The sequence below is a fragment of the Musca domestica genome, unplaced genomic scaffold (genome assembly GCF_030504385.1).
Source record: "Musca domestica strain aabys unplaced genomic scaffold, Musca_domestica.polishedcontigs.V.1.1 180, whole genome shotgun sequence".
NCBI lineage: Eukaryota > Metazoa > Arthropoda > Insecta > Diptera > Muscidae > Musca > Musca domestica.
The window spans coordinates 1,078,641-1,106,508 of record NW_026712239.1 but is presented as its reverse complement, the minus strand read 5'-3'; the positions used below and the strand labels follow the sequence as shown (position 1 = coordinate 1,106,508).

General features: G+C 35.2%; 7 protein-coding genes across 12 annotated transcripts; 4 read left to right on the top strand and 3 right to left on the bottom strand.

The window, feature by feature from the left end:
• The first annotated feature begins 1,343 nt into the window (after positions 1 to 1,343).
• On the top strand, positions 1,344 to 2,134 carry LOC101901258 (short coiled-coil protein B). The gene is made up of 2 exons (XM_005184314.4): positions 1,344 to 1,609; positions 1,676 to 2,134. The coding sequence occupies exons 1-2, from the start codon at positions 1,546 to 1,548 to the stop codon at positions 2,014 to 2,016; spliced, it is 405 nt and encodes a 134-aa protein (XP_005184371.1). The 5' UTR covers positions 1,344 to 1,545; the 3' UTR covers positions 2,017 to 2,134.
• Positions 2,135 to 3,693: 1,559 nt separating this feature from the next.
• LOC101901091 (probable dimethyladenosine transferase) lies at positions 3,694 to 4,971 on the top strand. The gene is made up of 3 exons (XM_005184313.4): positions 3,694 to 3,867; positions 3,937 to 4,649; positions 4,710 to 4,971. The coding sequence occupies exons 1-3, from the start codon at positions 3,810 to 3,812 to the stop codon at positions 4,857 to 4,859; spliced, it is 921 nt and encodes a 306-aa protein (XP_005184370.1). The 5' UTR covers positions 3,694 to 3,809; the 3' UTR covers positions 4,860 to 4,971.
• A 290-nt stretch (positions 4,972 to 5,261) lies between these two features.
• LOC101900792 (general transcription factor IIF subunit 1) lies at positions 5,262 to 7,454 on the bottom strand. The gene is made up of 5 exons (XM_005184312.4): positions 7,310 to 7,454; positions 6,322 to 7,244; positions 6,042 to 6,259; positions 5,691 to 5,976; positions 5,262 to 5,620 (listed from the first exon to the last, which is right to left on the bottom strand). Exons 1-5 carry the CDS (start codon positions 7,331 to 7,333, stop codon positions 5,410 to 5,412), a joined length of 1,662 nt encoding a protein of 553 aa, XP_005184369.1. The 5' UTR covers positions 7,334 to 7,454; the 3' UTR covers positions 5,262 to 5,409.
• Positions 7,455 to 8,023: 569 nt separating this feature from the next.
• LOC101888310 (uncharacterized) lies at positions 8,024 to 9,417 on the top strand. The gene has a single exon (XM_005184325.4). It carries the CDS (start codon positions 8,029 to 8,031, stop codon positions 9,154 to 9,156), a length of 1,128 nt encoding a protein of 375 aa, XP_005184382.4. The 5' UTR covers positions 8,024 to 8,028; the 3' UTR covers positions 9,157 to 9,417.
• LOC101901424 (mediator of RNA polymerase II transcription subunit 31) lies at positions 9,384 to 14,806 on the bottom strand. 5 transcript variants are annotated; one of them, XM_059121019.1, is made up of 5 exons: positions 14,658 to 14,779; positions 14,475 to 14,584; positions 14,037 to 14,355; positions 13,645 to 13,734; positions 12,949 to 13,588 (listed from the first exon to the last, which is right to left on the bottom strand). In XM_059121019.1, the coding sequence occupies exons 3-5, from the start codon at positions 14,062 to 14,064 to the stop codon at positions 12,993 to 12,995; spliced, it is 714 nt and encodes a 237-aa protein (XP_058977002.1). In that variant the 5' UTR covers positions 14,065 to 14,355; positions 14,475 to 14,584; positions 14,658 to 14,779; the 3' UTR covers positions 12,949 to 12,992. The 5 variants fall into 5 exon arrangements, with proteins under 5 accessions (XP_005184383.1, XP_058977002.1, XP_058977001.1 ...); XM_005184326.4 differs by lacking the exons at positions 12,949 to 13,588; positions 13,645 to 13,734; positions 14,037 to 14,355; positions 14,475 to 14,584 and adding exons at positions 9,384 to 9,851; positions 11,180 to 11,374; positions 12,023 to 12,284 and having other exon boundaries at positions 14,658 to 14,794; XM_059121018.1 differs by lacking the exon at positions 14,475 to 14,584 and having other exon boundaries at positions 14,658 to 14,806.
• A 1,615-nt stretch (positions 14,807 to 16,421) lies between these two features.
• LOC101901697 (serine/threonine-protein kinase 16) lies at positions 16,422 to 18,000 on the top strand. Its single transcript, XM_005184317.3, has 4 exons — positions 16,422 to 16,661; positions 16,736 to 17,330; positions 17,391 to 17,525; positions 17,587 to 18,000. The coding sequence occupies exons 1-4, from the start codon at positions 16,552 to 16,554 to the stop codon at positions 17,701 to 17,703; spliced, it is 957 nt and encodes a 318-aa protein (XP_005184374.1). The 5' UTR covers positions 16,422 to 16,551; the 3' UTR covers positions 17,704 to 18,000.
• LOC101887231 (G patch domain-containing protein 11) lies at positions 17,799 to 19,245 on the bottom strand. Of its 2 annotated transcripts, none has more exons than XM_005184319.4 (3): positions 18,906 to 19,245; positions 18,359 to 18,836; positions 17,799 to 18,298 (listed from the first exon to the last, which is right to left on the bottom strand). In XM_005184319.4, exons 1-3 carry the CDS (start codon positions 18,943 to 18,945, stop codon positions 17,998 to 18,000), a joined length of 819 nt encoding a protein of 272 aa, XP_005184376.1. In that variant the 5' UTR covers positions 18,946 to 19,245; the 3' UTR covers positions 17,799 to 17,997. The 2 variants fall into 2 exon arrangements, with proteins under 2 accessions (XP_005184376.1, XP_005184375.1); XM_005184318.4 differs by having other exon boundaries at positions 18,359 to 18,841; positions 18,906 to 19,242.
• Positions 19,246 to 27,868: the final 8,623 nt, after the last annotated feature.

Here is a 27,868-nt window from a genome sequence, read left to right as displayed (position 1 = left end):
GATTAAATCGCACGATCTAGACGGTCAATTGATCGGTCCCGAACGTGAAATAAAATGTCCACCGAACTTATGTCATGCAAGTCAAGCTCTTGCATTTTGGACAAAAAAAAATCGATATCATCTCACGGTAGCGCTCATCATAAAGAGAAATCAAATTAAATAGTAAGATTCTGCGAATCGCACATCTTTGAAAAAGTACGGTTTCATAATCCGCACAACATTTATTTTTTGGATGTATTCGTAGCTTTTTCAATGTTTTTTCTTCTTATTTACGTACTCTTTGGGAAAAAACGAGTTTCATTGCAAAATGGAAAGAGCACGCGATTAAATTTCTTAACAGAGCACACTTTTTGATTATAAATATCAAAAATTTGTTAAATTATAGCCCAAACTGAAGATTAGTGGTTAAAAATAACCCTTTATAAGGTCTGCTAGCTAAAAAAAACCTTCTGACCACGGTACAATCAAAACAAGGTAGGCTAACTTTGAAAAAAATTGCAAGTATAGGGGTCTGTTTGGTTTGTAATGTCAGAATTTCTATCAAAACAATAAAAAGAACCAAACAGCTTGTTGCAGTGAGTTTAAATAAATAATATAAAACGGCGAAATCTTCAAAAAATGTAGATTTTGTAGATGCCTGCGTTGCAATAAGCATTTTGAAAAAAAAAACTGAATATAAATATTTCCTGACTACTAACTTTGTTGCCAAACTACATAGTTGTGATTAGAAATTCGAGAAAATGACTATTTTATCGTCAAAAGTAATCTTATTGTCGGACCTTATGTAGGCCATGATTATAAGCATGGTACAATGAATTCAAGGTAGGGCAGAACTACCATATGATTTAAATTTTTTTATTTTTCTGGCTTAATATGTCAACTTTATTTTCGTATGTGTGTGTCTTCTTTTCAATAATAAAAAATTGTTCAGAAAATATTCAAATTCGGGTGTTTTCAAAATGCTTATTGCAACGAATACATCGACAAAATCTACAGTTTTTGTCGCGAAATAAACCATAAGAGATATATAGAACATGATATTGAAAAGAAATTTTGACCATTCATTCAGTTTTCGCGGTTTTAAATTATTTATTCAAAATCAATGCAACAAGTTGTTTGCTTTTTTATTGTTTTGATAATAATTCTGACATTACAAGCCAAACAGGTAGACCTCTATACTTGCAATTTTTTCAAAGTTGACCTACCTTCTCTTCATTGTACCATGATTATAAGTATGGAATTTCAGAGCATATTTATGCTCTTGATTATAAAACGCATGAATCACAAAATATTTGTCATTAAACTCTTTGCTGGGTATCTTGATTTTATTGTGAATGATGTGATTACTAATTGTTGCAATTGTGAATGTACGGCTGCAGTGAGAAAACAAGAGAAAAAACATAAGTGAAGATAAGCAAAATCCATTGTAAAAAATATAAAAGAACAATTGCATTTATAAACAAAAACACGCCAAGAAGTAATATTTTACAGAAACATTGAATTGATTAGAATTATTCACCAAAAAAAAAACCATTAACAATCAAAATGTCGCTAATCGATAAATTGCAAGAGCAAGAGCCCATACCATTGGCTGACGATGACCCACAGGGTATGATATCAAAAAATGTTGATTTGTCAAAAGTTAGTTTTTTTAATTATTTTCTTGCCTTGCTAGTAATAATCCATGACGATGACAATCATCAGAACACCAATAACATTGGGCATTCCATGGACTCGTTGAGGTCTTCATTTACCAATCGCAGTTCCACACCGGACTCCCACAACTCACTTGAGCCCGAAATAAGTCCCGACGAAAAAGAAGAAAAGGCCCGTTTGATTACACAGGTTTTGGAGCTGCAAAACACTTTGGATGATTTGTCACAACGTGTTGACTCGGTCAAGGAGGAAAATCTCAAATTACGTTCCGAAAATCAAGTATTGGGTCAATATATTGAGAATCTGATGTCAGCATCATCAGTGTTCCAATCGACAAGTCCCAATGCTAAGACTAAGTAAATGCTCATAAAGTATTCACCATCATCACTGTCTTAGCTTTCAGTTTCATTTCTCTTAGACATAATACTAAATAGGTTTTTTATTATTATTATTATTTATACAATATAACCAAAACAAATACTTGTTCAATTTAAACTGTATGCATTTTGTTTCGAATATATAAGTGTAGCATTGTCTTGGGAAAGTTTTTACACTTTCTCCAAAAACCATATGATCAAATTTTTGTGTGCAACATGCCTTCGGATAAACATAATAAATGTAATGCTTAATAAAATTACACTGCTTATTTAGAAAAATTAAAAATAAATTGGTTTGTATGTTTATGAATCGCATGACATCATTGGTTGGGTTGCTGGCATCAATGCATGAACTTCTACTAGATGCCTGTTAAGGGGGAGAACAATGTTCCCCCCAAAAAAAGAATAACAACATTTTTGTTGGTATATGCGCAGATTACATGTAAGTTGTTATTGTGATTGCGAGATTTTCAGACATCTATTGTGGCGCCAGGTTTTTTGGAGGATATATGAATATTAAATTGCTCTAGTATTTACAACTTCCTAATATTGTTAACGGGAAAATATATTGTGTTTTTGGCCAGAGACTCCTTGGGTTAATTGAAAATATTCTGTCCACAAAATAAACTTCATCTTGGAGTTAAGAAACATCTATAAATAAAAGTTGCTATCTACATTCTAACGTCGTCAAAATAGCATAAACTAGGCGTTAGCGTTTTATAGGTGCAGTACCCAAATGTAGACCCACATGGACATGACACCTGTCGACCATCTACATGAGGAGGCGAAGGTTTTACCGATGCGACAGCATAACAAAATGTTGCAATGCAATACCTGCTTCGGTGTTATAAACAGACCTATTCCAAACACTATCTGGTAGATAGAAAGAGTACTCCCAGGCAAGTAAGGGAAGACCTTTATGATCGAGAGAGAGAGAGAGAGAGAGGTGCAGAGGTATAAGGGAGAGTCGCTGGATCAACAGGTCTTTCAAGCTGGGCTAAATGGTATTCACTCTGACGTGGTCACAGAAGGAATCTAGAATCGCAGCCGAAGAGAAAACCGGAAAAAATCTGAGTAGTTTTGACACAATTAAGTCAGCAATGTTCAGAACACCTACCCAGCATTTGTCATATGAAACGCCGGACCTCTTTCACTGCCCAGCCAAACTAACTTATCTAGTCTTAACTCTAGTTTAGTAAAAATTCTTCGATTTTTTTTTTTGAAATTTTTGCAAAAGTTGGGTATTTTGTTGTTGCAAAATGGTCAGGCTTAACCCCTTTAAGTTGGGTATTTTGACCCTGATCCTGGGAAAGAATTTTTTTCTTGAGGGACGGACCCGGGACCCCAGATTTTTGACCCGAAAGTCCAGGTCTAAGACCCCGACTAGACCCAGATCCACTTACCCCATATAGACAATATAGGTATCGTTGGAAAGCTTATGAAAATAAACCCTTATCTAAATCCGTTTTGCGCCTTTTTCAACATATTGTTGTTGTTGTTTAAAATTGCTGTACAACAACACTTGCTATGGCCATATATTCTTGTAAAATGGAATTGGGTCATGGATTGCTAAATCATTAAGTGTACAGCACCCCTTTTTTTCTCAACGGCAGACAAACAGCTGACTGCTGTACCATAATTAACAACTGTGCGTGGACTGGATGTCAACAATCAACGTAAACAAAACCACATGGCTCGGTTTTTCAATAAAATAAGGAAAGTTATAAACTAAATAGATTAAATCATATTAATATATTATTAAAAAACGAATACAAAATGCCAAAAGTTAAAGCTGAAAAGAAGACTCGCATACACAATGAAGTACAGAAACAGGGTAATTATTAAAAATACGCCATAGAGAGTGCAAATCTAATATCCTGTATTCATTGCCCCCCACACTCAGGTATTGTCTTCAACAAGGATTTCGGCCAGCATATTCTAAAAAATCCCCTGGTTATTACCAGTATGCTGGAAAAGGCTGCCCTCAGGCCAACAGACATCGTTTTGGAAATTGGTCCCGGTACGGGTAACATGACTGTTCGAATGTTGGAGCGTTGTAAAAAAGTGGTGGCCTGTGAAATTGATACTCGACTGGCTGCAGAATTGCAAAAACGTATCCAAGGCACACCGTTACAACCCAAGCTGCAAATGTTAATTGGCGATTTCTTGAAAGCTGAACTACCTTTCTTTGATTTGTGCATTGCCAACGTGCCGTATCAAATAAGTTCACCGCTAATTTTTAAACTTTTGCTTCATCGCCCCTTGTTTCGTTGTGCCGTCTTAATGTTTCAGCGGGAGTTTGCCCAGCGTTTGGTGGCCAAACCTGGCGATAAATTGTATTGCCGTCTGAGCATAAATACTCAGCTTTTGGCCAGGGTCGATATGTTAATGAAAGTGGGTAAGAATAACTTTAAGCCACCACCAAAGGTTGAGTCCAGTGTGGTACGTTTGGAGCCGAAAAATCCTCCACCGCCAGTCAATTTCACAGAATGGGATGGTTTGACGCGTATTGCCTTTTTGCGTAAAAACAAAACTCTGGCAGCGGCCTTTAAAACGAATTCGGTCATGGAAATGTTGGAGAAGAATTATAAATTGCATTTATCGCTAAACAACATGGTATGTATGATCATTTGATGATTTAGTTCAATACTGTTTATTAATTTTCGATTTTTTCAGCCCATTGAAGAAAATCTAAATATGCAAGAGAAAGTAATTGGCATACTAACAAAATTGAATATGGATAATTTCCGTGCTCGCTCAATGGATTTGGATGATTTTATGCGGCTTTTATTGGCCTTCAATTCCGAGGGCATACATTTCAATTGAGCCTCCGCCCACCATACCATTGATATTTTTTCGATATGTAAGAAGAAATACATAGCTGCCTACTTTTTAAGAAAATTAGAATAGTAAAATTATTTTTTATAAAATAAATATAAAATAAAATTTAAAAAAAAAATAATTTGGCGGGTCCGTAAAACGGTGGATTTCAGGAAGCAATAACTGTCAAGAAGAATGTTTTTATATTTTCCAAAGATCTATAAATTAAACCAAAAGGACTTAATCGGAACATGCTTAAATAAAGAAAGAATATTTTTTAAGAGACTTTTTTTAACATTTTCCCTATAATTCAAAAACATTCATATGAATAATATGCTATTTCGTAATTTTTATAAAAGCAACAAAAATTGCATTAACTTCGACTATTTTGACACAACAAACATTACTTTTTTTTATATATCGTGGATTTAACTTTTTTATTAAAATTCCAATAAAATATTTTCTTTTATTCGCTTTAAATAAATTCCATCACAAATACAATTGCGCAACTGTTGCATGCCACTTATGTATAGATACAAAAGAGAAGATAAAACAACTATTTATTAACCTTTATGCTTAAATACATTTTGCCCTGGATGGTCTGTTTGACTGGATTGATTTTCTTTAGAATCTGTGTCATCGTCTCGACCAAACGATCACTGGAGACGCCAGTCTTTTTATTCTTGAATTTGGTTAACAATTCTGTGGCAGTCATGGGTTTGCGCATTAGGTAACGGCGTACAGCTTCTTCGGTAATGCCATAGTCACTAGGTTGGGGGTAAAAAGAATAGATAAATATTTAAAATTTTCAGTTCCACTTATGTTTGCTTCACTTACTCTTTGTTATTTGTGTTAACCACTCCGGCAAATGTAGAGGGCAGCGAGGTGGTAAGGGATTCGGTTTTGGGTCTTTTAGAGGGGGTATTAATGGGACTATTGCTGTTTTCGGAAGCGGTAAGGTCCCCTGGCATGCTATTCAATTTACGTTTATTGGCATCATTATTGAATGTGGGTGTGGCGGAACGGGAATTCTGTTTGCTTGGAGGTTTGGAATTTCCCTTTTTCTTAAGCTTGCTTTCTGCTTCGGAATCGCTGCTATCTGAACTGAAATCGCTTGATGAATCTACAGAATGAAAAGAATTAAACACAATAACATCTTATGATCTTTCCAGCAATTTTCAACCTTACCCTTTTTAACATCCTTGGCTTTGTTTTTATTCTTTTTCTTTTCTTTATTTTCTTCCTTGGACTTGTCCTTCTTTTTCTTTTCCTCCTCATCTTTGTCAGATTCGTCTGATTTATTCTCCTCATCTTCTTCTTCATCGGATGTAAGCAGCTTACGGAGGGCATCTTCCTCGGCCACAGATTTCATGTCTTTGTCCAATTTTGCCTCGGGATCAGGTTCACTAAAACACAGAATATACAAATATTAATACTTTTGTTTTGACCCGTTGCCTGCCACACTTACTCTTCACTCGATTCTGTATCATAATCCATTTCACGTCCCTCCTCATCACCATCATCTGATTCTTCGAACGCCTCATCATCTACGTCACGTTTCTTCTTTTTCTTTTCGCCAATCTTGCCCTTTTTACCCTTTTTCTTGCCCATCTCATCATCACTGTCCAGTTCCTTCTTTTTCTTTTCACCACCCTCGCCCTCACTGTCCGAATCGGATTCATCATCCGAATCTATCCATTCATCCATTTCGCTAATCTTCAACTCCTTGGCTTTCTTTGAGCCGGCTCCCTTCACCTTTACCTCTTCGGGATCTTTTTCCTCCTCTTCATCACCCTTCAAGCGCTTCCTCAACATAAGTGAAAAATAGTTCATTACTTTTTTACGACGACCGAACTCCTGTTCAGCTTCTTCGGCCGAGAGAGATTTGTAACGTTGTATGGGTTGGAAATTATACCATTCATTGAGGGGATATGCTTCGATGGCGCCATCCGGGGCATGGGTGAAAACATAAAATGCCGCATTTTCACTGACGCCTCCCTCCCGGATGCCCTTAAACTTTTTGCCATTTTTACCACCAACCTTGAGAATCCATGGCTGGGCCTCCGGCCTATATTTCTTGGCAATAATACCAAACTTCTTACGTCTAACTTCTTCGCGTAGGTCGCGATTGTATTCCGAGCCAGCACCGAATTTGGGCATCTCTTCTTCGGCTCCTTTAAATTCCCGCATATTATTTTCACGCTCCAACTTCACGGCACGCCATTGAGAGAAGTCCACATTGAGGGTGGCATTGAAACGCATTACATGATGTTTCTTGCGTAGATTCTTGGGAACACGTATCTTAAACTCCTGCACATTGGCTGCTGGAGCCGGTTGCGATGCTGCAGCTGCTGAGCCATTAGCTGAACTACTGCCAGCACTTGTTGATGGCTATAAACGAAACGTCATCAGGAATTCATAAAAAAATGTAATTCAAAAGAGTCCTAACTACGTACCGTTGGTTTGGCCACAGCAGACATACTTTAAAACTCGGTCTAGTTTTCAAATTAAAATTGTATATTTATTGTATTTATTTAATTTTTATCCGCGATGTACAACGAAATCCAAAGTAGCTCACGTACCGTATTTGATGCACTTAATAATGTTTTGATTACAGGTTATCGGTTATGTATTCTTTGAAAGATTCTTCTACATCACTCTTAAGGCAGAGTATTAGGTAGTCGCATTAACACAGGTGATTGACAATATTAGCTTCTGCGCATACCCAATACATCTCATTAGAATAAACAAAAGAATATAAGCTAGTTCCCATAGTTCTTTTCAGTGAATAACAATTCATTCTTTCATTTCATTCGGAGGATAACGAATGATTTTTCAAAATTCAAAATTTTTTCATAAAATTGGGGAACACCCAAAAAACTAGAACGGAATATTGAGGTTTCTCCACAAAATTAAATCCAATATAGGTTATTCGCAAGTAGAAAATGCATTTCAAAAGTAACGAAAACGACAAATACGCAACACTAACATTTGACACAAACTAGTCATCTCTTGAACTAGTTCTGCGGCTCTCATTGTGTTCAGCTAATGTCGTTTTCCTCATGTCTCATTCGTAAACAACAGACAACAGATTTCTCGGCGTTATGCACTACACTCATTCGTAAACGGATATCTCGTGGATTTTTCTTTCGGTCCTTTTTTTATCAGGCATTACATGTTTGCCTTGGTTCGTTGGGGAACGTCTTTTATTTTGGTGTCACACGCGCTCCTCATTTGCACAAACAAAAAAGAAAGCGCGGCTTGGTATCACCTCCCAGCAAGGACATTTGAAAGAGAGACAGACGCCTCCGACAAAATGTCCGTACGAAATTGCTTGTACAAAAAATGCCAGAATTTCATTACCACTGGAGATAAAACCTCACGCAGTAAACCCAATCTAACTCTGTTTGCCTTTCCCAAGGACGTCGAACGACGAAAAAAGTGGTTGGAGTTGGGAAAGGCCCCAGCCAATTTACCCATAAACTACTATTTTTATTGTTCGGATCATTTTGATAAGTGTTTCCTAAATGTTGGACACCGGCGAACAACACTGGTGGGAGAGGCCATACCACATGCCTACCAATCGGACAATGAAGATGATGAAGATCTGGAGTACAGTGGAAAAGTTGAGTATGTTAATTACGATGACGATTGGTATTTGAAAGATGAGGATAACAACTTCGACCAGGGAGGAGAAGAAAGGCAACAGCACACAATTGTTGAATCGACGACCACAACAACCATTAATTATGATGATGATATGCAGCTCATTGTCAAGGAATTGGGCTTGTCTAAAGATAATCACACAAATTCTGGTCAATCCAGTGGCTCCGCAAATGTGGAAAATAAAACATATAAGAGGAAAATACGCAATCTGGAGGCCACAACATCTGTGCCGAGCAATAAAATCAAATTTCTACAGCACACGGAATCATTAACAACTCTACCAACCCCAGCAGAAAACAACATTCGCATTGTCTCGAGCTCTTCGATTCCATCGTATACAGTATTGGATTCTAATGGTTATATATCGTTGGATTTAAATGAAGATAACAAGCCATCCACCTGCAAAAATATTATTAAAGAGGTTGAGGCAAATGTGGACAGGGAGGAGTCCATTGTCGAATTAAATCCTGAGAAACTTATCGATGCTGAAAACGTGTCATCGTTTATATTCAAGGGTGAGGAGTATGTACAAATGTCAAAGGACTATTATATTAAGGAAAAACTAGAGCTGGTAAAGCAGCTGGAAAAATTAAAAAATACCGTTGCAGGTATTAAGAAATTACTAAAGGACACATAGTATGTTTTATTATGTATAGTTTTAGTTGATTAAGATAAGTATCTAAAAAAATAATTACAAATTTTTAACTCAAATAAATTTAGGGAAAATGTTAAACTCAAAAAGTTTTTTTTTTAATTTTTAATAATCGGTAGAAAATTGAACAACATATTTTTATGATTAGAAAGGAATACATGCTAACAAAATGTTTTTTTTTTAATTAACACCATTACAACTTAAAAATAGCAATAAAATATTATTTCCTAAAAACTAGACACATAATCTTCCAGGTTTTCTACTTCGTCGCCACTTATTATTTCCACATCACTGTCATCCTCATCATCCTCGTCATCGTCATCTTCTTCCTCGACTTGAATTCCTTGCATTTTACGTTTACGTTGCAACAAATCAATCCATAACAAATTTGTCTCACACAGCGGACAATCTCCCGATATGGGTATGTAATGACCCCTCTCCTTTGTATCGCAGGATAACATGTGATTGGCCAAGCAGATAATGTGACACGTTAGTTTACAGAGATTATTCAAACATCCAATGCGCGATCTTTCGACATCGTGTATCGGCTGCATACACAAGTGGCATTCTGGAGCCCACACAGCTCGGGGTTGAGTTTCTTGATGTTTCTTTCGTTGTTTTTGTTCCAATGCAATTTTGCCATTGCGAATTTGCATATGTTTCGGCGGGCTATGGAGAATCTAAGACATAGGAATAAAGGTATGTTGAAAAATTTCATATAATTTAATGGAAAACATGCCGAAGAGTAAAATACAGGGCGGGATGAAAAAACTGCAACCAACTTCAGACTGCTCTCATTTCTAAGCCACTCGTCCCACACCTTTTAAAAATATTCCAGTGACAGCTCATTATATTGCAGAAGCATTTTTGTGAGAATTTTCAGCGAAAAAGTTATTCGTGATGGAGTTCAAGCGTGATAGTGTGATCTTTTTTATATTTGGCTGGAAAACCACAAGTGGCTATCGTTAGAGCACTCCAGCATTTAAATGTGAATAAATCTTTTGTGTCTCATACCATCGCTCGTTACCGTGATACTGGTAGCCTGGCTCAAAGTCAAGGAAGTAGGCCGAAGAAAACAGCAACATCGGCAGAAATGGTTTGAATATTGTTCGCAATATTCCATTCGGCAAATATTGAAAAATGAGCTCCGGGTAAAGCCATTGAAATTTCAAAATGTGCTACAGGAAGATAATAGCCTCAAAAGAGCTAAAGAGTTGCTTCGCTTGGCCGAAAGTGGTGAACTGCCGAATTTGGTTTTCTCCGATGAGAAAACATTCGTTGTTCAGCAGTTTGTAAACAAACAAAATGATCGTGTTTACTTGCCAAAGAGGTCAGCTAAAAATATGCACCTTCGGTTGGCCACCAGAACTCAAGCGCCGGCCATGGTGTGGGCCGCAATAATAGGCGATGGTCGCTCTCCGCTCGTATTAATCGACCGTGGCATCAGAATAAATGCCGAAGCGTGTTACGGTTTCATTGGCCGTTTAAAGGCCATAATTCGTGCCAAAGGTGACCAATTCGTACAAATCTAAGCTTGTTCTAAAATTTGATGCTATTTCCGACATGTTATGCTTTCATTCAATAAAATTTAAAAAAGTAAAAATTATGGCGTTTGACTTTGTTGCAGTTTTTTTATCTCACCCTGCATACTTTGTGGGGTCTAAAAATGTATATTTCGAGGTGTTACAAACGGAGGAACAACCTTAACTGACAAACTCCATACTATGGTGGAGGGTATAAAAAGGGCCAAAAAGACCCCTAAGTTGACTCGCTTGAGGGTTAACTAATCCTCTTATTTTTATCTAAAATATTGTCAAAGGCTCTAAATACCTAAAATCAAAGGATTCCAAGAGGGGGAAACTCAGCCCCTCTATTTAGGCTACTTTGCGATGCAAACTTTCAAAATGCCGATACACAAGTCCTCTACTTTCTAAATCTGCTGGACTTTCTCCGCAATTATTCTCCAAACAATAAATTTCAATATAGACGGTATCCTACATATACTTACATCAAATTCACATTCATAGTCCTCCTCCAGCCATTGCACAATCAGTGGCAGTCGGTTCCATGGTCCAGTATTCAGCATACGACTCAAAATACGAAAATTATATTGAAAATATGTTTCCTTGGGTAGTTTTCTCTTCAATTCCGGATAGACTTTTAGGCGTGAAGATAACGATGGTTGTTGCCATGCCCATTCGAACTATTTTTGGAGATAAACAAAGAATATATAAAACAAGGTTTGTTAGAGAAAAGTTTTACGTTTTGCAGAGAGGCAAAAAGTCTATTTTGTGTGCACAACAAGATATTGGAGGTCACATATCTATTAAAAATCATTATAAATTTACTCGTTGTCAGTTAGTTTACTGATATCTGTACTTGTGTTGAATTATAAAAATTAATGGAAATTAATGCAAAACAATGGGTATGTACAGGGTGAGATAAAACAACGGCAACAAAGTCAAACGCCATAATTTTTACATTTTTTTATTTAATTGAATGAAAGCCAAAATTGTTGGAAATAGCATCAAATTTTAGAATAAGTTTAAATTTGTTCGAATTGTTCACCTTTGGCACGAATTATGGCCGTGAGCTGAACATATCGCAATATTCCATTCGGCAAATATTGAATAATTTCAACAGCTGTCGGACGAAACTTAGAAATGACAGCAGTCTGAAGTTGGTCGCAGTTTTTTCATATCACCCTGTATAAATTCATTGAGATTTCTATTTTCGTTATGTATGATTAACGTTATTCTGGGGTCTGGATTTTGGCAAAGACCTCCTAGTTCCAATTTTGTTTTCGTTTTTATCTTTTGAACATCCAAATCATACATCATTAGACTCTTACCTGTAAAGCTGATATATTATTGGGGAATCCATGTACAATCATTACCATTTTCCAGGGACCTTTGTTACTTGTCTTCTTGGCCCCGCCAAAATCTTTTCCGCGATTATGCTGTTTTATTCGGCGATTTGGATTGACAGTAAAACCAATATAACACTTGCCTTGATAGCGCTTTTCCAAGCTATGGCTGCACAAGAGATAGACGCCAAAGAAACGGGACTTTAAATTATCGTCCGCGGACATGTTTTTTTAGTTTTCTCTTAATCTGAAAATATATAGAAGCATTGATGTGCCATTAAAGCATTGTGTACAAAAAATGGCGCCCAAAAATTTCACATTCGCCCCACATAAAAGAGGGCTTAGAGATCATTCAAACTTTTGATTTTTATTCCGGGGGATCTTACTTTAAAATTGTTTTATTTGTATAGGAAAAAAAAAAAAACAGTCAATACCAGAAACTCAATCTTAGATATTGAAAAAAATGTGATCGATTCTGAGAATCTTCGAAGGTATTGGAAGCAGAAAGACCAATTGTCCTTCAATTTTTAATTATTAAAAATTCTTGCATTCGAACTTCACAAAATTGAAAATTTGCCTAGAAACAACTAAATATCGCCCACCCTAGTTGTTTTTATCAAAATTTTCAATTTTATCAAGCTAATATAGGAAAACACAAATTCGATTTTGTATTCGAGAATCTGGCCCAGAGTTTTTTTTGGAAAGATAACTATCTTTCTGTTTCATGAAATTGTTCCCTTGAAAGATATTAACAGCTTACAAAAATCATCATCGATTAATATCAAAGAATTTTTTTAGATATATATATTTTTTTTAATAAATTAGTTGAACTTTTACCTATCACTTACAATAATATTATTTTCAAAAAAAAAAGTACAATACAAAATTATTTAAAGCTTAAGCTAATGGGGTTTTTGTAATAATAATAATATTAATTATAAATGAAAAGCAATTATTAAATTTTTTGCATCATTGCAGCACCAGTGTTGCTTTGATTTGGAACAATGGAAGAATTCGATGAGTTGCCATTCAATTGTTGTTGCTGAGATTGTTGACCTGGCTGGCCAACCATTTGATTTTGCGGTGTAGTGCCCCCACCACCGCCACCACCAACCGAGGACACTGTACCATTTTGCATATTGCCAGCAACACTACCACCCAAGGCATTTGTGGCTTGAGCGCCTTGCTGCTGCGTCGCCTGTTGTTGCCCTGTTAATTGGCCCGATTGTTGTTGTGTACCATCCATTAGATCCAAATTCGAACCGGTCGTTGAATTCAGTTGACTATTGACATTGCCATTGACGGCATTTAACATTTTGATGCGTTTTCGCGTGTAATGCTGCCATTGCAGTATGGCCTGGTCATCAATGAATTTACAACACTGTGAATTGACAATTTCCCGGCGAAAATGTTCATACTGCAGGAGATCAAGGAAATACAAGCACATGGGATACATTAGATATTTGGCATACTCCGGTTCCTTCCAATATTGCAGATATTTTAGATAGTTGATAAAGGCTTGATCCTTGAAATAGCCACGTTGTGCTAGAACTAGAAAATTGAAAAGTTAGCAATTAATTTTTCTAAAGACCATGAGACCTACTTACAGTTCAAGTAATTAGGATTTGCCAAACATTGAACAAACTCCAATTCCACTTGCCATCGTAATTTTTGCTGTTCCTCCGATTCAGTGGCGGCTAAATGTGGGGGGCAACGAAAAAAACAAAAAAGAATTATCAATAAATCACACACACACATTCTCTGCACAATTTGAGTATCACACACAGATAACGGTAACAAAAAAATGGCAAATCAAAAGAAAGCTGGCCAAAAGGTTTGTCATAGAAAAATTTTGTGTTTTTAAAGCATTTCTATACAAAATGAAAAATCATAACATGAGATGAGATTTGAACTACTTTTTAAACTACGTTTTTTTTTTTTGGTTTAAAAGCATTTTAATGAATAACTTGAAATTGTTCAAGGTATTTATTATACTTACTCTTACCCTTTCCATACATTTTGGCCATATTGCATGGAAGGGTTTGCTTGCGCGCTTTCAGTTTGCTTGTTGGAATTTTTAGCAAAATGCTGCTGGACAAGTTTCTGTTTCTGTTCTTTTTTGTTTTAAGAGTAAATGATATATTTTTGGGATTTGTTTAGTGTTTTGATACGATCAGGAACTTGTTCCTTTTATATGTGAGTAGTAGTGGAGTATAGTTTTTGTAAAATATTTTTTTTTAATACTGCGTTATATGAGGGCTGTATGTTTGTTTTTTTGTTTGATTGATTGATTCTTTTTTACACTTGTAACACAAAAACTAAAAAGAATACAAAACGAAATTTAAGTAAAACAATTACCACACTATTTACACAATATAAATATAATAATGGCAATAAATATGTATGTATGAATATAAACAAATAAAAAGAAACCAACAGATGGATCAGGCCGTGTTTTTCGTTTTGTTTTTTTTATAAATGCGCTAAAGGCGGACTGGAGCAAGAGGGCTGAGCTAAACAGTTTGTTGGTGCATATTATAGGAGTTTCTGAGGCATTTTGAGGAGTAAGGGCGAACGTAAATAATATAAGAAAATTTCATGTTCTATGATAAATACAAACCGTAAGAGTTCATTAGAATGTGATAAACCTAAATAAATTTCGCGTAATATCCGATAGAAAACAAGCTGTTCCGAATCAATTTTATTTTTTTGGCAAAAAACACTCTGGGAAATATGATGGAGAAATAGCGAAGTGCAATAGACGATAACAAGCAATTGATTTAAATTGATGATAGATTGTTATCGATAATATCTGGCTATGCGCATGGTTGCCACTCTGTTTGGGAAATGTTAATAAAAAGTTGTGCTATATTCTCATTGCACTTTCAGTCATGTTGTTCGCTCTCAGAATTAGATATTTCATAATTAATGGTCGGACAAAGAATATAGAGCAAATCACGTGCCATGTCAATTTAGTATTAGCAACATAAAAAAAATAATTTTTACAATTGCTCTGTTCCAGAACCTGCAGGAATCTACTAGTTTTGCAATTATTTTCGATATCATAAAGGAAAAATCTGTTATCGTAGCAAAAACTTTGAAACATGGTAGAAGAATACAGGTAATCGCATGGACACAGCTGCTGGGACAATGAACTGTAAAAGCAATTTTGGAATTGAGAATTTTGAATGAAAAATTATTCAAATTTGTAACAATTATTAAAAAATGCATATCAATGGCGTCGTATAGGAAAAAATATGCAAATATATTTAGTTTAGAAGAAACATTTTTTTTGACATTTTATTGTTTCCAAACGTTAATACATCTACCTGTATTCCATGTGCACATATCTAAGAAAAGGTTACAAAATATAAGTTTGACAATAAAAAAAAGTATAGTCGTGTTGGTAAAAAACAAGCCAACAGCTGCATTTATTTCTTTAGAATTTGAAAATTTTCAAGAATATTCTGAAAGCCATGTTGCTTCGTTCTAGATCCACAAGAATTGGTCTGTTCCAGAACCTGAAAGAATCTACTAGTTTTGCAATTTTTTCCGATACCATAAAGGGAAAATCGGTTATCGTAGTAAAAATTTTTATATTCTTGCAGTTCGGGAACAGGCCCAATGTAAAATATTTCCTACGATAACCAATTTGCCCTTTATGATATCAAAAAAGCATGGTAGAAAAATACAGGTAGACGCATCAACGCTTGAAAACACTGATATGTCAAAAAATGTCTAATGTTTTTTTTTTTTCAAATATACGTAGATTTTTATATTTTTTCTTTTACGACGTCATTCGGGGGTTATTATAATTCCCGCTTTTCAACAATTTTTACAAATATAAATAATTTTTCATTCAACATTTTAACTTCCAAAATTGGTTTGACAGTTCATTGTCCCAGCAGTTGTGTCGATGCGTCTACCTATATTATTCTACCATGCAAAAAAGTTGCAAAACTAGTAGATTTATGCTGGTTTTGAAACAGAGTGATTTGTCTTTTATGATATGGAAAAAAATGACGCGTTCAGTGTCTCAGCGTGTTTTGTTTAGCCTTTTAGGGATCCAGCTAGTAGATTTATTCCTTTGTAAAATATCGACCTACAGATCACTGGAATGCCATCAGCTGGCCCTTCGAATAGTGATGGCATTCGTATAATTCAAAATGAGCAAAATGATTGTGCATTTAATAGCGCTGTAATTGGTGGATATGTCTATGAACCTATTGGTCTGTTCCAGAACTGCAAGAATGTAAAAGTTTTTACTCCCATAACCGATTTTTCCTTTATGAATCGAAGAAAATATCTTGAAGTTTTCTTCGCGTGTAAAGGAGAATCAACTTTGACAAAACTAGTTCATTCGCCCACATACGTGAACCATTCGTTAGTTAGTTTGTGAACTGCACACCACTGTTGCTAAATGATTTCACTTTTTTACAAAAACAAAAAATTAAAAGAAAACAACAATCAATTTATTTCAAAGTAGAATATAATTGTATCTTTTCAAACAAAATATGAATAGTTTAGGATGGGCTTTAATAGTGAAACGTGGTTGCTTTTGCTCCAAAGAAACTCTAACAATTAATGGGACCAAATATACAATCAAGGACCGACTAGCGCAAGGGTAAATATGTTGTGTGTCTGAGTGTGCAAATTATGATGAGATGATGCTTACGTCTAAAATCTGTTATCTTGCAGTGGTTTCAGTTTAATTGACTTGGCAGAAAATAATATCACACGAAAGTTATATGCCGTGAAACGTATTACATGTCACAGTATAGATGACCAGAATATAGCCTTAAGAGAAATAGAAAACTGCCGTCGCATCGACTCGGAGAATGTCATAAAAGTTATTGACTTCGAACTGAAAGGCTCTGCTGACATTGTGATAAATACAACGAGCACTTTGTATATTGTTTTGCCATATTACAAACATGGTTCGCTGCACGACCACCTTCAAATGCGTGCCAAGAGGCAAGATTATATGCCAGAATCGCAAATAATGCAAATTTTCTTGGGCATATGCGAGGGACTGAGGGCAATACACGAATCGAAACCAGTTCCGTTGGCACATCGTGACCTGAAAACAGCCAATATCTGCTTGTCTGATTCCTTTGAACCGATTATTGTTGATTTGGGTTCAATGACCGAGGCACGTCTGCAAATATGCGGTCAAAGTGAAGCCCAACGACTGCAAGATGAGGCGGAGGAGCGTAGTTCTATTGTCTACCGGGCACCTGAGTTGTTCTCCGTTAAATCATATTGTACGGTAGACGAAAGAACTGACATATGGGTATGAAAAACGTTTTTAAATAATAAATTTACAAGTATGTATTAATTTAGCGTTTTTCAGAGTCTTGGCTGCGTTCTATATGCAATGTGTTTTTTTCATTGTCCCTTTGATCCAATTTATGAGAAAGGTGATAGTGTGGCCCTTGCTGTTCTCAGTGGCAATTTAAATATTCCTGAAAATTCGATATATTCACAGGTAAAACTTCAAATTAAATTAATTCAAACTATTTTATCAACAGTTTGTATTCTTTTTTTAGGACATGCATGATCTTATCAGTTACATGCTGCGAATGGATCCCATGGAAAGGCCCTTCATTTACAGTGTAATTGAAAAATGTCATGACTTGATACAAAAACTAGAAGGTCGTGTCTAGCACATTCCACAGCAGAAGAATAACTATTACATTATATCATTTAAATCTATTAAAAACTATGTTTGTTTACTGATTTCCATCAACATTCTATTGACTTTAAAGTTAATTAGTTAATTTTTTTTTATTAAATTTTATATAATTATGTTTTGTTTTAAAAGTTTTTATTCAATATTCTCATGCTCTTGTATGTTTTTCTTTTATAAATGAGGCTTTTCTTTTATATTAAAAATATACAGACATTTCGAAATTGTATTATGTGCATTTGATAGAGTTAATAAAATTCAAACATACAGCTTAGTGATCATCTTTATTGAGCCCAGGACAATTTTCGTTTAAATCTTGTTGGTCTTCATAACGTATGCCACACCAGAAACAAAAATTATATGAAGTGCGTATATAATTTGTCAACATTTCTAGTTTTTCGGCAGCGCTAAACTCTTCAGAGGTTTCATCTTCCGATTCGGAGTCAGGATTTTCCACACTTTCAGCATTGGTTTCATCTTGGTCTTTGGGTACATCTGGCCAAAACCAAGGCATGTCAGGTGTTTCAATATGATTTTCAACATCTAAGTTTTGACATGTTTGCTGACACCGCCTATATTTAGCAAATTCATTAAGTATTTATATTTAAGACAAAGGACGCAAGTATATTTACCTCAAAGAAGTTGTCACAAATCTTTCTTCGGCTCTTTCTGTAGCTCTTTTCCTAAATGCCTCAATGGTTGTTGCGCCAATTTCTTTTTGCAGACGTTGTTTTCGCAATTCAATTTGCTTCTCCATCAATTCCCTAAGAGCAGATTCTCTACCCAAACCTTGTCGGTCGGATTTTATGGTTATGCCAATGGGTTCTAGCAGCCTTGGTTGGCCGCCTGCAACTTTTTCTGGTTTTTCTTTTTCTACTACCTTACCCAAAGCTTGTCCCGGTTTATAGCCCATTTTGGCCAATAGCTTGAAACCTTTGTTATCTGTTTCCAATGGTTTACTCAGGGCTTCCTGCAACTTTTCATTGCTAACCGTGGGCGATGATTGTGCTTTGCTTTCACGCTGTTTCTTAATGTGTTCCTTTTGTTTAGTTTCCACCATCAATTGGCGCTTTTTGGCACGATTATGAATTAGACTTGGTCGCACTTCAGCTGCACTAGAAAAAGTTGACGGTTGAAGGATGCTGTAATAGATGTTAGATTCTGGTATTTGTAGCTTACCCGGCCAAGAATTTATCCGACATGTAATCTTCCTCCTCATCAGACATATCTTTTTGCAGAACTCTCCCTACTGTTATTGTAACAAGTTTTATTGTTAGTAAACGAACAAATAGGTTTATAGTCTATTTGCAATTTTCTCGACATTCAATTTTAGAGAATTTTTGTTTAAGTCATTTTTTAGAACGACTTTAAATATATATACTCAGAAAACCCGAATTAAAGTAAAATTTTAGTATGTTGTCCTGAAAGTATGCATCCACTGATACACCTGTCGCTGTAGGGTTGTCGATAAAGAAAAACCACAAAGACCTCTGTTGTTTACGAATGAGAAATGAGAAAATCGCAATCGGCTGAATGCTTATTCATTAAATGACAGCGGAACTAGTTGAGTCAAATATCAACAGCGTATTTCTTAAAAGGAACCTTGTGAACTACATACAGATGAATGTAAAAGTGTTGCCAATAAATGTAGGGAACTAAGAGCGAAATGCTAGTGATAGAGTTCCTTAGGCACAATGAAAACAAAATCCAATAAAGACGGAAGCCCTTAAGGTGGAAGTAGAGAGCTTCTTATATCATCGGCTGACTTCTGACAGGAAGCGGGCATAGTCTCAGGGCTGTATAAAAATCATGGGCCGAATAAAAATTAGGTGTGTCTGGTTACATTTCCTCCAGCAGCATCTTTCTGATATAGTAAGTTAGTTTCCCTTCTGCTAGGAAAATGTGAAAAGTAAACAGACGGTATTCCAGCAGAAGCTTGCAACTAATTAGCTGATTTGTCAAAACAAACCAATTTGACCCCCATTAAAAGAATTAAAAGAAAGGAAGCACCACCAATGTTACAAGTTTTATAAATAAAAAAGGAAGTTATAAACAAAAAATAAAAATATGAGCAATAAAAGAAAGATTATTTTGATGTGTTTCCCGGTATCCTTTAAACGTGTTTCTAATGACGTTTGTCTAAAAATGTTTTTATTTTCTTATTACATATTAATATTTTCGTTTTGCACTTTTTGTAAAGTTGTTCTCCAAAAACAATTGGTCTTGCTAATCCAAAAAAAAAAAAATCAAATTGATAGCACAAAAAGAAATAAATAAACAATAGCAAACATCTGATTGAATGTCGATGAATGAGAAGAAGAAGAGTTGCAAGTGATTGCAAGAAGAAATTAGGTGTGTCTGGTTACTGTTCTTGCAGGAATTGTCCAGCAACATCTTTCTGAGAGAGAAAGGTAGTTTTATTCTCTTTTGCAAGGAAATTGCGAAAAGTAAACAGACGGTATTCCTGCAAAAGCTTGCAACTAATCAGCTGATTTGTCAAAACAAACCTATTTGTCCCCCATTTAAAGAATTAAACGAAAGGAACCACCACCAATTTCACAAGTTTTATAAATAAAAAGGAAATTAGCAATAACATAAAAATATGAGCAATAAAAGAAAGATAATTTGATGTGTTCCCCGGTATCCTTTAAACGAGTTGCTAATGGCGTTTATCTAAAAATGTTGGAAATAGTCTTTTATTTTCTTATTACATATTAATATTTTCGTTTTTTACTTTTTGTAAAGTTGTTCTCCAAAAACAATCGGTCTTGCTAATTCCAAAAAAATATTTTCAAATTGAAAAAACAAAATTAATAAATAAACAATGGAAACATCTGCTTGAATGTCGATGAATAAGAAGAAGAGTTGCAAGTGATTGCAAGAAGAAATTTGTACAGCAAGAATTTGCAAACTCTCACTGAAAGAACTGTCAAAATTTCTCTCTCCAACCGCTCTATTTTGCAGAACTTTCGGGTAAGCAAACGACTTTCAGTAACAATTTTTACAAATTTTAAGGTAATCAGACACACCTATTGTCTTATGCATCTTATGTGGCGTTTCCACTGCACTTGATTCGCTCTCTATTCGTTGTTTGACCCTTAACTATGAAAAAACTACCTAATTCTTCACACAAAATTTCCTGAGCGAACACTCATATTTGTACGTTGTTCAAATCAAATCACTCTCAGAACAACGAAAAAATATGTCCCATCCCTAACAAATGAGAGTATTTATCGAAAAAATAAATTATGACATTTAAAAATTAAAAATAGAAAAATTTGATGAAATTTTAAAAATTTTTGGGAAGACTGAAAATTATGAATGAAAACTACAATGTTGAATGGGGTATGTTCATTCAAACGAAAGTAAATTTTGTTTTCTCTCTCATTCGAGGTACGCATTTTGTCCACGAGTTAAAATTTCCACAGAAAACGCAAACAAAAGAGGCAACATTTTCAAAATGTTTCTATCGGCAGAAAAAATGTTTGACAAGTGTCTCTCCAGCAGAATTTAAAAATGGAAAAACACAAAAATGTGTTCAAAATGTCAACATTTACACAAAAAGTTGAAATCGTGAATGAAAATTTGTAAAATTAATGATATAATAAATCTTTGGGAGGAAAACAATAATTTCTTCTATTCATATTAGTGAGAATTTCATGGATTTTCGTATAAATTCCCATTAAAATCAACAAACAAAATTTTTGAAAAAAGGAATTATTTTACTATGAATTACGAATCGTGCCGTATGAACGGGTTAATTCGTGTACTTAATTCTGAGAGCGAACAACGTTGTTCGGTTTCCAATGGAAACATGCTATTAGCAATTCCCTCTTTCCTACCATTCTTTACATTAAATTCCCTAAATTCCCTAGTTTTACGCTTACGCACTTATGACTTTTTTTAATACAAATCGATTACTCTCCCAAGTCGAGTTTCACACACAAGTATAATTTAATAAAATACATCTAATGAGATTATTATAAAATTATGTGGTTTTAGGCGAAGGAGATGAGGTTTCACAGATGACTGTGTGCCTCATGGAATTATACGAGATTACTTAATATGAAACGATGTAATCGTTCGAATGAAACGTCGAATGTTGATAATTAGCTCTATTCTAGTATGAATTTCAATCACAAACACTGTGGCGAGTGGTCAGGGATTTTTTATATTTTATAAAGTTACCCCCCACCATAATATGGAGGTTATATCAATGTTTGTCATTCCGTTTGTAACACCTCGAAATATACATTTTAGACCCCACAAAATATATATATTCTTGATCAGCATAAAATTCTATGTCGATTTAGCGATGTCCGTCCGTCTATCCGTCTGTGGAAATCACATTAGCTTCCGAACGAAATGAAGTAGGTTGATAAAATTTTACTTAAATGTGTATTATGTTTGCAGGACTTTTGGTATTGAAAATGGGTGACATAGGTCCACGTTTTGGTATAGCCCCCATATAATGGAACCTCCCTTTTTCGGTATTTTGGTTATTTCAGCGACATTGTTCACCCGAATTGTTTCAAATTTGGTATTTGAATTTCGAAATGGATACTACAGTTTATGACAGAAAATAGTCTGTGCAGGTCCACGTCTTCGTATAGCCCCCATATATCAGTACATCCCGATATTCTGTATTTTGATGATTTTAGCGACATTATTCACCGGAATTATTTTAAATTTGGTATTTGAAGTTCGTAATAGGTACTACAGCCTATGACACAAAATTATCTGTGCAGGTCCACGTCTTCGTATAACTCCCGTATAACGGTACCTCCCAATATTCGGTATTTTCATGATTTTAGCGATATTATTTACCGGAATTATTTCAAATTTCGTATTTGAAGTTCCTATTGGATACTACAGCCTATGACAGAAATTTGTCGATGCAGATCCACGTCTTCGTATAGCCCCTATATAATGGTACCTCACGATATTCGATACTTTGATGATTTTAGCGACATTATTCACCGGAATTGTTTCAAATTTGGTATTTGAAGTTCGTAATGGGTGCTTCAGGCTATGACAGAAAATTGTCTGGTCCACGTCTTCATATAGCCCCCATATAACGGTAAACCAAGATATTCGCTACTTTGATTTTTTAGCGACATTATTCACCGGAATTGTTCCAAATTTGGTGTTTGAAGTTCGTAATGGGTGCTTCAGGCTATGACAAAAAATTTTGCATGTAGGTCCACGGCTTCGTATAGGCCTCAAATGACGGAACCTCCCAATATCTTGGTATTTTTATTTAAAATTTAAATTGTAGTTTTTTTGAGATTTTTCAAGTTCCTTCCAAATGGTGGAGGGTATTAAAATAACGGACGGGCCGAACTTATCTGCTTTTTTACTTGTTCTATTTTATGAATTGATTTCATTTTTTGGATTTTAAGAAAAAAATCCTAGAACAAAAAAAAAAAAAAAAAGAAACTGTGACGAAAATATCAGTCTATCCGTCTGGGTGCATCGATTGATCTTTGTACCAAGACCAGTGTTCTGATAACGGTATTAAGCACTAAATAGACGATATGTAGATTAATCAAAAACACACACAACAATATATATTTTTTGCATAGTTATGGACCCGCGTATTCCTTGCGGTGGCTTTCTAAAAGGGGGCTATTGTGTGTTATCTTGCATATAGCCCATGTGGATTTATATGTATGTATAGGGATATGTACATTTGATTTGAAGATTGAAAATTTGCCTATTTGTTATTTCATAGCTTTTATTAGTAGCCAGCTAGCTGATTGATAAGCTAACATTTTAAATAGCCACTGCTTGTGGTTAGAATAAGAACAGTAGCCATTTGAAGAGTTAACAAGAACTTTATGAGCAAAGTTCAATGATAATTTCCGGAATCAATGAATCGATGGAATAGGTATATTGGCACTCATATAAATTCTATAAAATAATTAGTAACATTTTCATGGACAAAATACGAGCAGATTTTTAAAATTTTGGTTTTAGAAATATAAGAAAATAACCTTTGACCGGCAGTGACCTTTCATTCAGTTGTAATTTGATGGATATATAAAATTTGTTATAGAGAATCTTTATTTTCAGATATCTCCAACAGCATGTAAGAAATAAATGCAATTAATATAAATGATTGTTGTAAACAAAACATTGAAAGAACAATAAACTACAGTTTTTTTATTATTTATTTTTCAAGACCTGTTTTAAAAGTAAAAGTTTGAGGACTCTTTAATTTAACAAAACACTAATAAAAATTAAACAATCGTCTTAATTATGTTCAAAATAAAAATAAATTTATTTTAACCAACAGGTTACACGTTTTTCCAGAGAAAGGTAAGTAAGTTAGGTTCATTGAAATTTGACTCGCCGGAAGTCAGTTTTTTTGTTTTAGTCCAAAAACTGTTTCAATCCCTGAAAGCAGAGATTTCGAGTCTCATATTTGTTTCTTTTAGTATTCAGATTGTTTTTTTTTACAAATCGTTTTTATACCCTCAGCCATGTGGCTACAGAGGGTATATATCATTTGATTATACCCTCAGCCACATGCCACAGAGGGTATGGGTGAGATAAAAAAACTGCAACCAACTTCATACTGCTGTCATTTCTAAGCCTCTCGTCCGACAGCTTTTAAAATTATTCCAGTGACAGCTCATTATATTGTTTACAAGCGTACAAAAGCATTTTGGTGAGAATTTTCCAGAAAAAAGTTATTCGTGATGGAATTCAAGCGTGATAGTGTGATTTCTTTATATTTGGCTGGAAAACCACAAGTGGCTATCGTTAGAGCACTCCAGCATTTAAATCCGAATAAATCTTTTGTGCCTCGTACCATCGCTCGTTACCATAGCCCAACGTTACCATAGTGGACGGAAGAAAACAGCAACATCAGCAGAAATGGTTCGAAAAGTAAAAAAGCGACTTGATCGAAAGCTGCGTCGCAGTGGCCTTTCGGCAATGGCTCGTGAGCTGAACATATCGCAATATTCCATTCGGCAAATATTGAAAAATCAGCTCGGGGTATAGCCATTGAAATACCAAAGAGTCCAAGAACTTACACCGAAACCGCAATAGAAAGAAAATAGACTCAAAAGAGCTAAAGTTTTTGCCAAAAGTGGTGAACTGCCGAATTTGGTTTTCTCCGACGAGAAAACATTCGTTGTCCAGCAGGTGGTAAACAAAAAAAAATGATCGTGTTTACTTGCCAAAGAGGTCAGCCGAAAATGTGTAACTTCGGTTGGCCACCAGAACTCAAGCGCCGGCCATGGTGATGGATGCTGTGGGCCGCCATAACAGCCAATGTTCGCTCTCCGCTCGTATTAATCGACCGTGGCATCAGAATAAATAACGTATATTATCGTGAAAATATTCTGGAGGGTGTATTAAAGCCTTGGGCACGCAAACATTTTGGCCGTAGACCTTGGACCTTCCAACAGCACTCAGCAAAATCGCACTCAGCACCCTCCACCCAAGAATGGTTAAAAAAAATGAGGTTCCTCGCTTCATTTCCAGCGCACAATGGCCGCCAAAATCTCCGGATACCAATTCGTTGGACTATTGTGTCTGGAGCATTTGGAATACTCCAGCCGAAAATGTGTAACTTCGGTTGGCCACCAGAACTCAAGCGCCGGCCATGGTGATGGATGTTGTGGGCCGCCATAACAGCCAATGTTCGCTCTCCGCTCGTATTAATCGACCGTGGCATCAGAATAAATAACGTATATTATCGTGAAAATATTCTGGAGGGTGTATTAAAGCCTTGGGCACGCAAACATTTTGGCCGTAGACCTTGGACCTTCCAACAGCACTCAGCAAAATCGCACTCAGCACCCTCCACCCAAGAATGGTTACAAAAAATGAGGTTCCTCGCTTCAGTTCCAGCGCACAATGGCCACCAAAATCTCCGGATAGGAATCCGTTGAAATATTGTGTCTGGAGAATTTTGGAAAGCAAGCTTGGCACTAAAAAATACCCAAGTGTCGATCATCTCAAGCAAGCACTTCGCCGGGAATGGGCCAAAATACCGCAGAGCAACATTCAGGCAGCGTGTGAAGGTTTCATTGGCCGTTTGAAGGCCATAATTCGTATCAAAGGTGACCAATTCGAAAAAATCTAGACTTATTCTAAAATCTGATGCCATTTCCGACATTTTTTTGCTTCCATTCAATAAAATTAAAAAAAAAACAAGTAAAAAAGCTGTAAGTTCTGACGGGCCGAACTTTGAATATCCTCCATCATTTGCAACGAATTTGGCAATTCTCAAAAACAATAAAATCGCTTAAAATTTCTGTTAAAATCTTTAAAATACCGAATGTAGCTGTTATACGACGACATGGCGAAACTATAAAAAAAATCGATGAATAATGTAGGTAAAATCACCAAAATACCGAATATCAGGAGGTTCCGTCATACGGGGGCTGTAGTATCCTTTTCGAACTTCAAATACCAAATAATTCCGGTGAATAATGTTGCTTAAATCACCAAAATACCGAATATCGGAAGCTACCGTTATATGGGGGCTATATCAAAACGTGAACTTACATAACCCATTTTCCATACCAAAAGTCCTACAGACATAATATACATTTGAGTAAAATTTTATCAATCTACTTCATTTCATTCGGAAGCTAGAGTGATTTCCACAGACGGACATCGCTAAATCGACATAGAATTTTATCCTGATCAAGAATATATATACTTTGTGGGGTCTAAAATGTATATTTCGAGGTGTTACAAACGTAATGACAAACTTAATATACCCTCCATAGTATGGTGGAGGGTATAAAAATGTAAACATTATGGCGCTTCTCGTCTTTGTTGCATTTTTTATCTCACCCTGTAAATATTATTCTTTTACAAAGAAGCCAGCTGATGACTTAAGCCAGCCCAAAAAGCGTTTTATGTGTTACCAACTTAAGTCAGGTAGCTAAAGTCGTGCTTAAAGTCGATTTATTTAAATTTAGGTTCATAATTTAAACGAGTTCACCCTAATTACTTATGTCCGAAAAAAGAACTTCAATGTATTCTCACTTTTATATTTTGTGATTCATTTTGTTGAAGAAAAAAAAACATTAACTTTTATTTTCATCTTTCCCATTCCATTAACAAAGTGTTAATAGACATGTTAATTAGCTTTGTGTGCATACACTCACACATACATACGAATCCATGTACGCTCATTATACTAAAAAAAAGAATTAAACCACTTTACAAACGTTTTTCCGAAAAAAAAAAAAACATATTTTTATTACATCTTGTTATTGTCCCAACCACCATGGCTGGGTAAGTGTGGCTTAGAATAGATCAAGTTTTAAACCGAAGCTCATAACTGCTGAAGGTCAATGTTGAGAATATAAACAAAAAACACAACATTAAAAGGGTAAAGACGTACATTGTAATTACTATACGCAGGCATTGCAGGTCTAGTTGTGCATAGGAGAATGTTTAGGTTCTTGTTTGTCTGTTATTATTCGGACTGTTTATTAAAGTTTATTGAGTATCTTTTAAAATATATAAAGACAAATTTCATTATAGACCTTTGACACAATAAGACTCTAGTACAGAGTTGCATTTTTCTAGGTTCCTTGAATGAGCAACATCACTAAAATACCGAAAATAGAGAGGTACCATTATATGGGGGCTATAACAAAACGTGGACCCACATGACCCATTGTCAATACCAAAAGTCCTACAGAAAAAATATATATTTGAGGATATAAAAAATTGTAATTAGGTTTGTTTTACAAAAAATTGTAATATTTAAATAAAGGTTCCATACAAGTATTTCTATTAATAATGTTGATGCTGCATCTGAATAACGACAGAGGGTCGAACATGAGTCAATTTTTTCTACAACAAATTTGCCATTAGAAAATTTTAACAATAATATTTCCGTTTGTTGGCTGGACTTTTTTAAATGCAATTTTTTTTTGTTTGCCATTGAAAAAAATTTTTAATACATTGCTTTGTTTATATATGTATGTATTTCTGTAAATCCGGTTCCGAAAATTTGGGCCGTAGCACGTGGGAATTTATTTATTGTTTGTGTCAATGCACCAATATATTTCTTTAATAAAAAAACCCAAAAGATTAACTTCTAGAAATTCAAACGTTTGTTGTTGACATTTGGAACTCGTTTTCAAATTATAGGCAAAAGT

Excerpts from the sequence above, each read along its gene's own strand:
- LOC101901258 (XM_005184314.4), top strand. The coding sequence starts at position 1,546 with ATGTCGCTAATCGATAAATTGCAAGAGCAAGAGCCCATACCATTGGCT. Across the intron at positions 1,610-1,675 it reads GGCTGACGATGACCCACAGG|TAATAATCCATGACGATGAC; the intron begins GTATGATATCAA and ends TTGCCTTGCTAG.
- LOC101901091 (XM_005184313.4), top strand. The coding sequence starts at position 3,810 with ATGCCAAAAGTTAAAGCTGAAAAGAAGACTCGCATACACAATGAAGTA. Across the intron at positions 3,868-3,936 it reads CAATGAAGTACAGAAACAGG|GTATTGTCTTCAACAAGGAT; the intron begins GTAATTATTAAA and ends CCCCACACTCAG. Across the intron at positions 4,650-4,709 it reads ATTTATCGCTAAACAACATG|CCCATTGAAGAAAATCTAAA; the intron begins GTATGTATGATC and ends CGATTTTTTCAG.
- LOC101900792 (XM_005184312.4), bottom strand. The coding sequence starts at position 7,333 with ATGTCTGCTGTGGCCAAACCAACG. Across the intron at positions 6,260-6,321 it reads GATACAGAATCGAGTGAAGA|TGAACCTGATCCCGAGGCAA; the intron begins GTAAGTGTGGCA and ends TCTGTGTTTTAG. Across the intron at positions 5,621-5,690 it reads GTTAACACAAATAACAAAGA|TGACTATGGCATTACCGAAG; the intron begins GTAAGTGAAGCA and ends CCCCCAACCTAG.
- LOC101888310 (XM_005184325.4), top strand. The coding sequence starts at position 8,029 with ATGTTTGCCTTGGTTCGTTGGGGAACGTCTTTTATTTTGGTGTCACAC.
- LOC101901424 (XM_005184326.4), bottom strand. The coding sequence starts at position 12,262 with ATGTCCGCGGACGATAATTTAAAGTCCCGTTTCTTTGGCGTCTATCTC. Across the intron at positions 11,375-12,022 it reads ATAATATATCAGCTTTACAG|TTCGAATGGGCATGGCAACA; the intron begins GTAAGAGTCTAA and ends CTCCAAAAATAG. Across the intron at positions 9,852-11,179 it reads ACTATGAATGTGAATTTGAT|ATTCTCCATAGCCCGCCGAA; the intron begins GTAAGTATATGT and ends CCTATGTCTTAG.
- LOC101901697 (XM_005184317.3), top strand. The coding sequence starts at position 16,552 with ATGAATAGTTTAGGATGGGCTTTAATAGTGAAACGTGGTTGCTTTTGC. Across the intron at positions 16,662-16,735 it reads AAGGACCGACTAGCGCAAGG|TGGTTTCAGTTTAATTGACT; the intron begins GTAAATATGTTG and ends GTTATCTTGCAG. Across the intron at positions 17,331-17,390 it reads ACGAAAGAACTGACATATGG|AGTCTTGGCTGCGTTCTATA; the intron begins GTATGAAAAACG and ends AGCGTTTTTCAG.
- LOC101887231 (XM_005184318.4), bottom strand. The coding sequence starts at position 18,952 with ATGTCTGATGAGGAGGAAGATTACATGTCGGATAAATTCTTGGCCGG. Across the intron at positions 18,842-18,905 it reads TCGGATAAATTCTTGGCCGG|TGCAGCTGAAGTGCGACCAA; the intron begins GTAAGCTACAAA and ends AACTTTTTCTAG. Across the intron at positions 18,299-18,358 it reads TTTGTGACAACTTCTTTGAG|GCGGTGTCAGCAAACATGTC; the intron begins GTAAATATACTT and ends TGCTAAATATAG.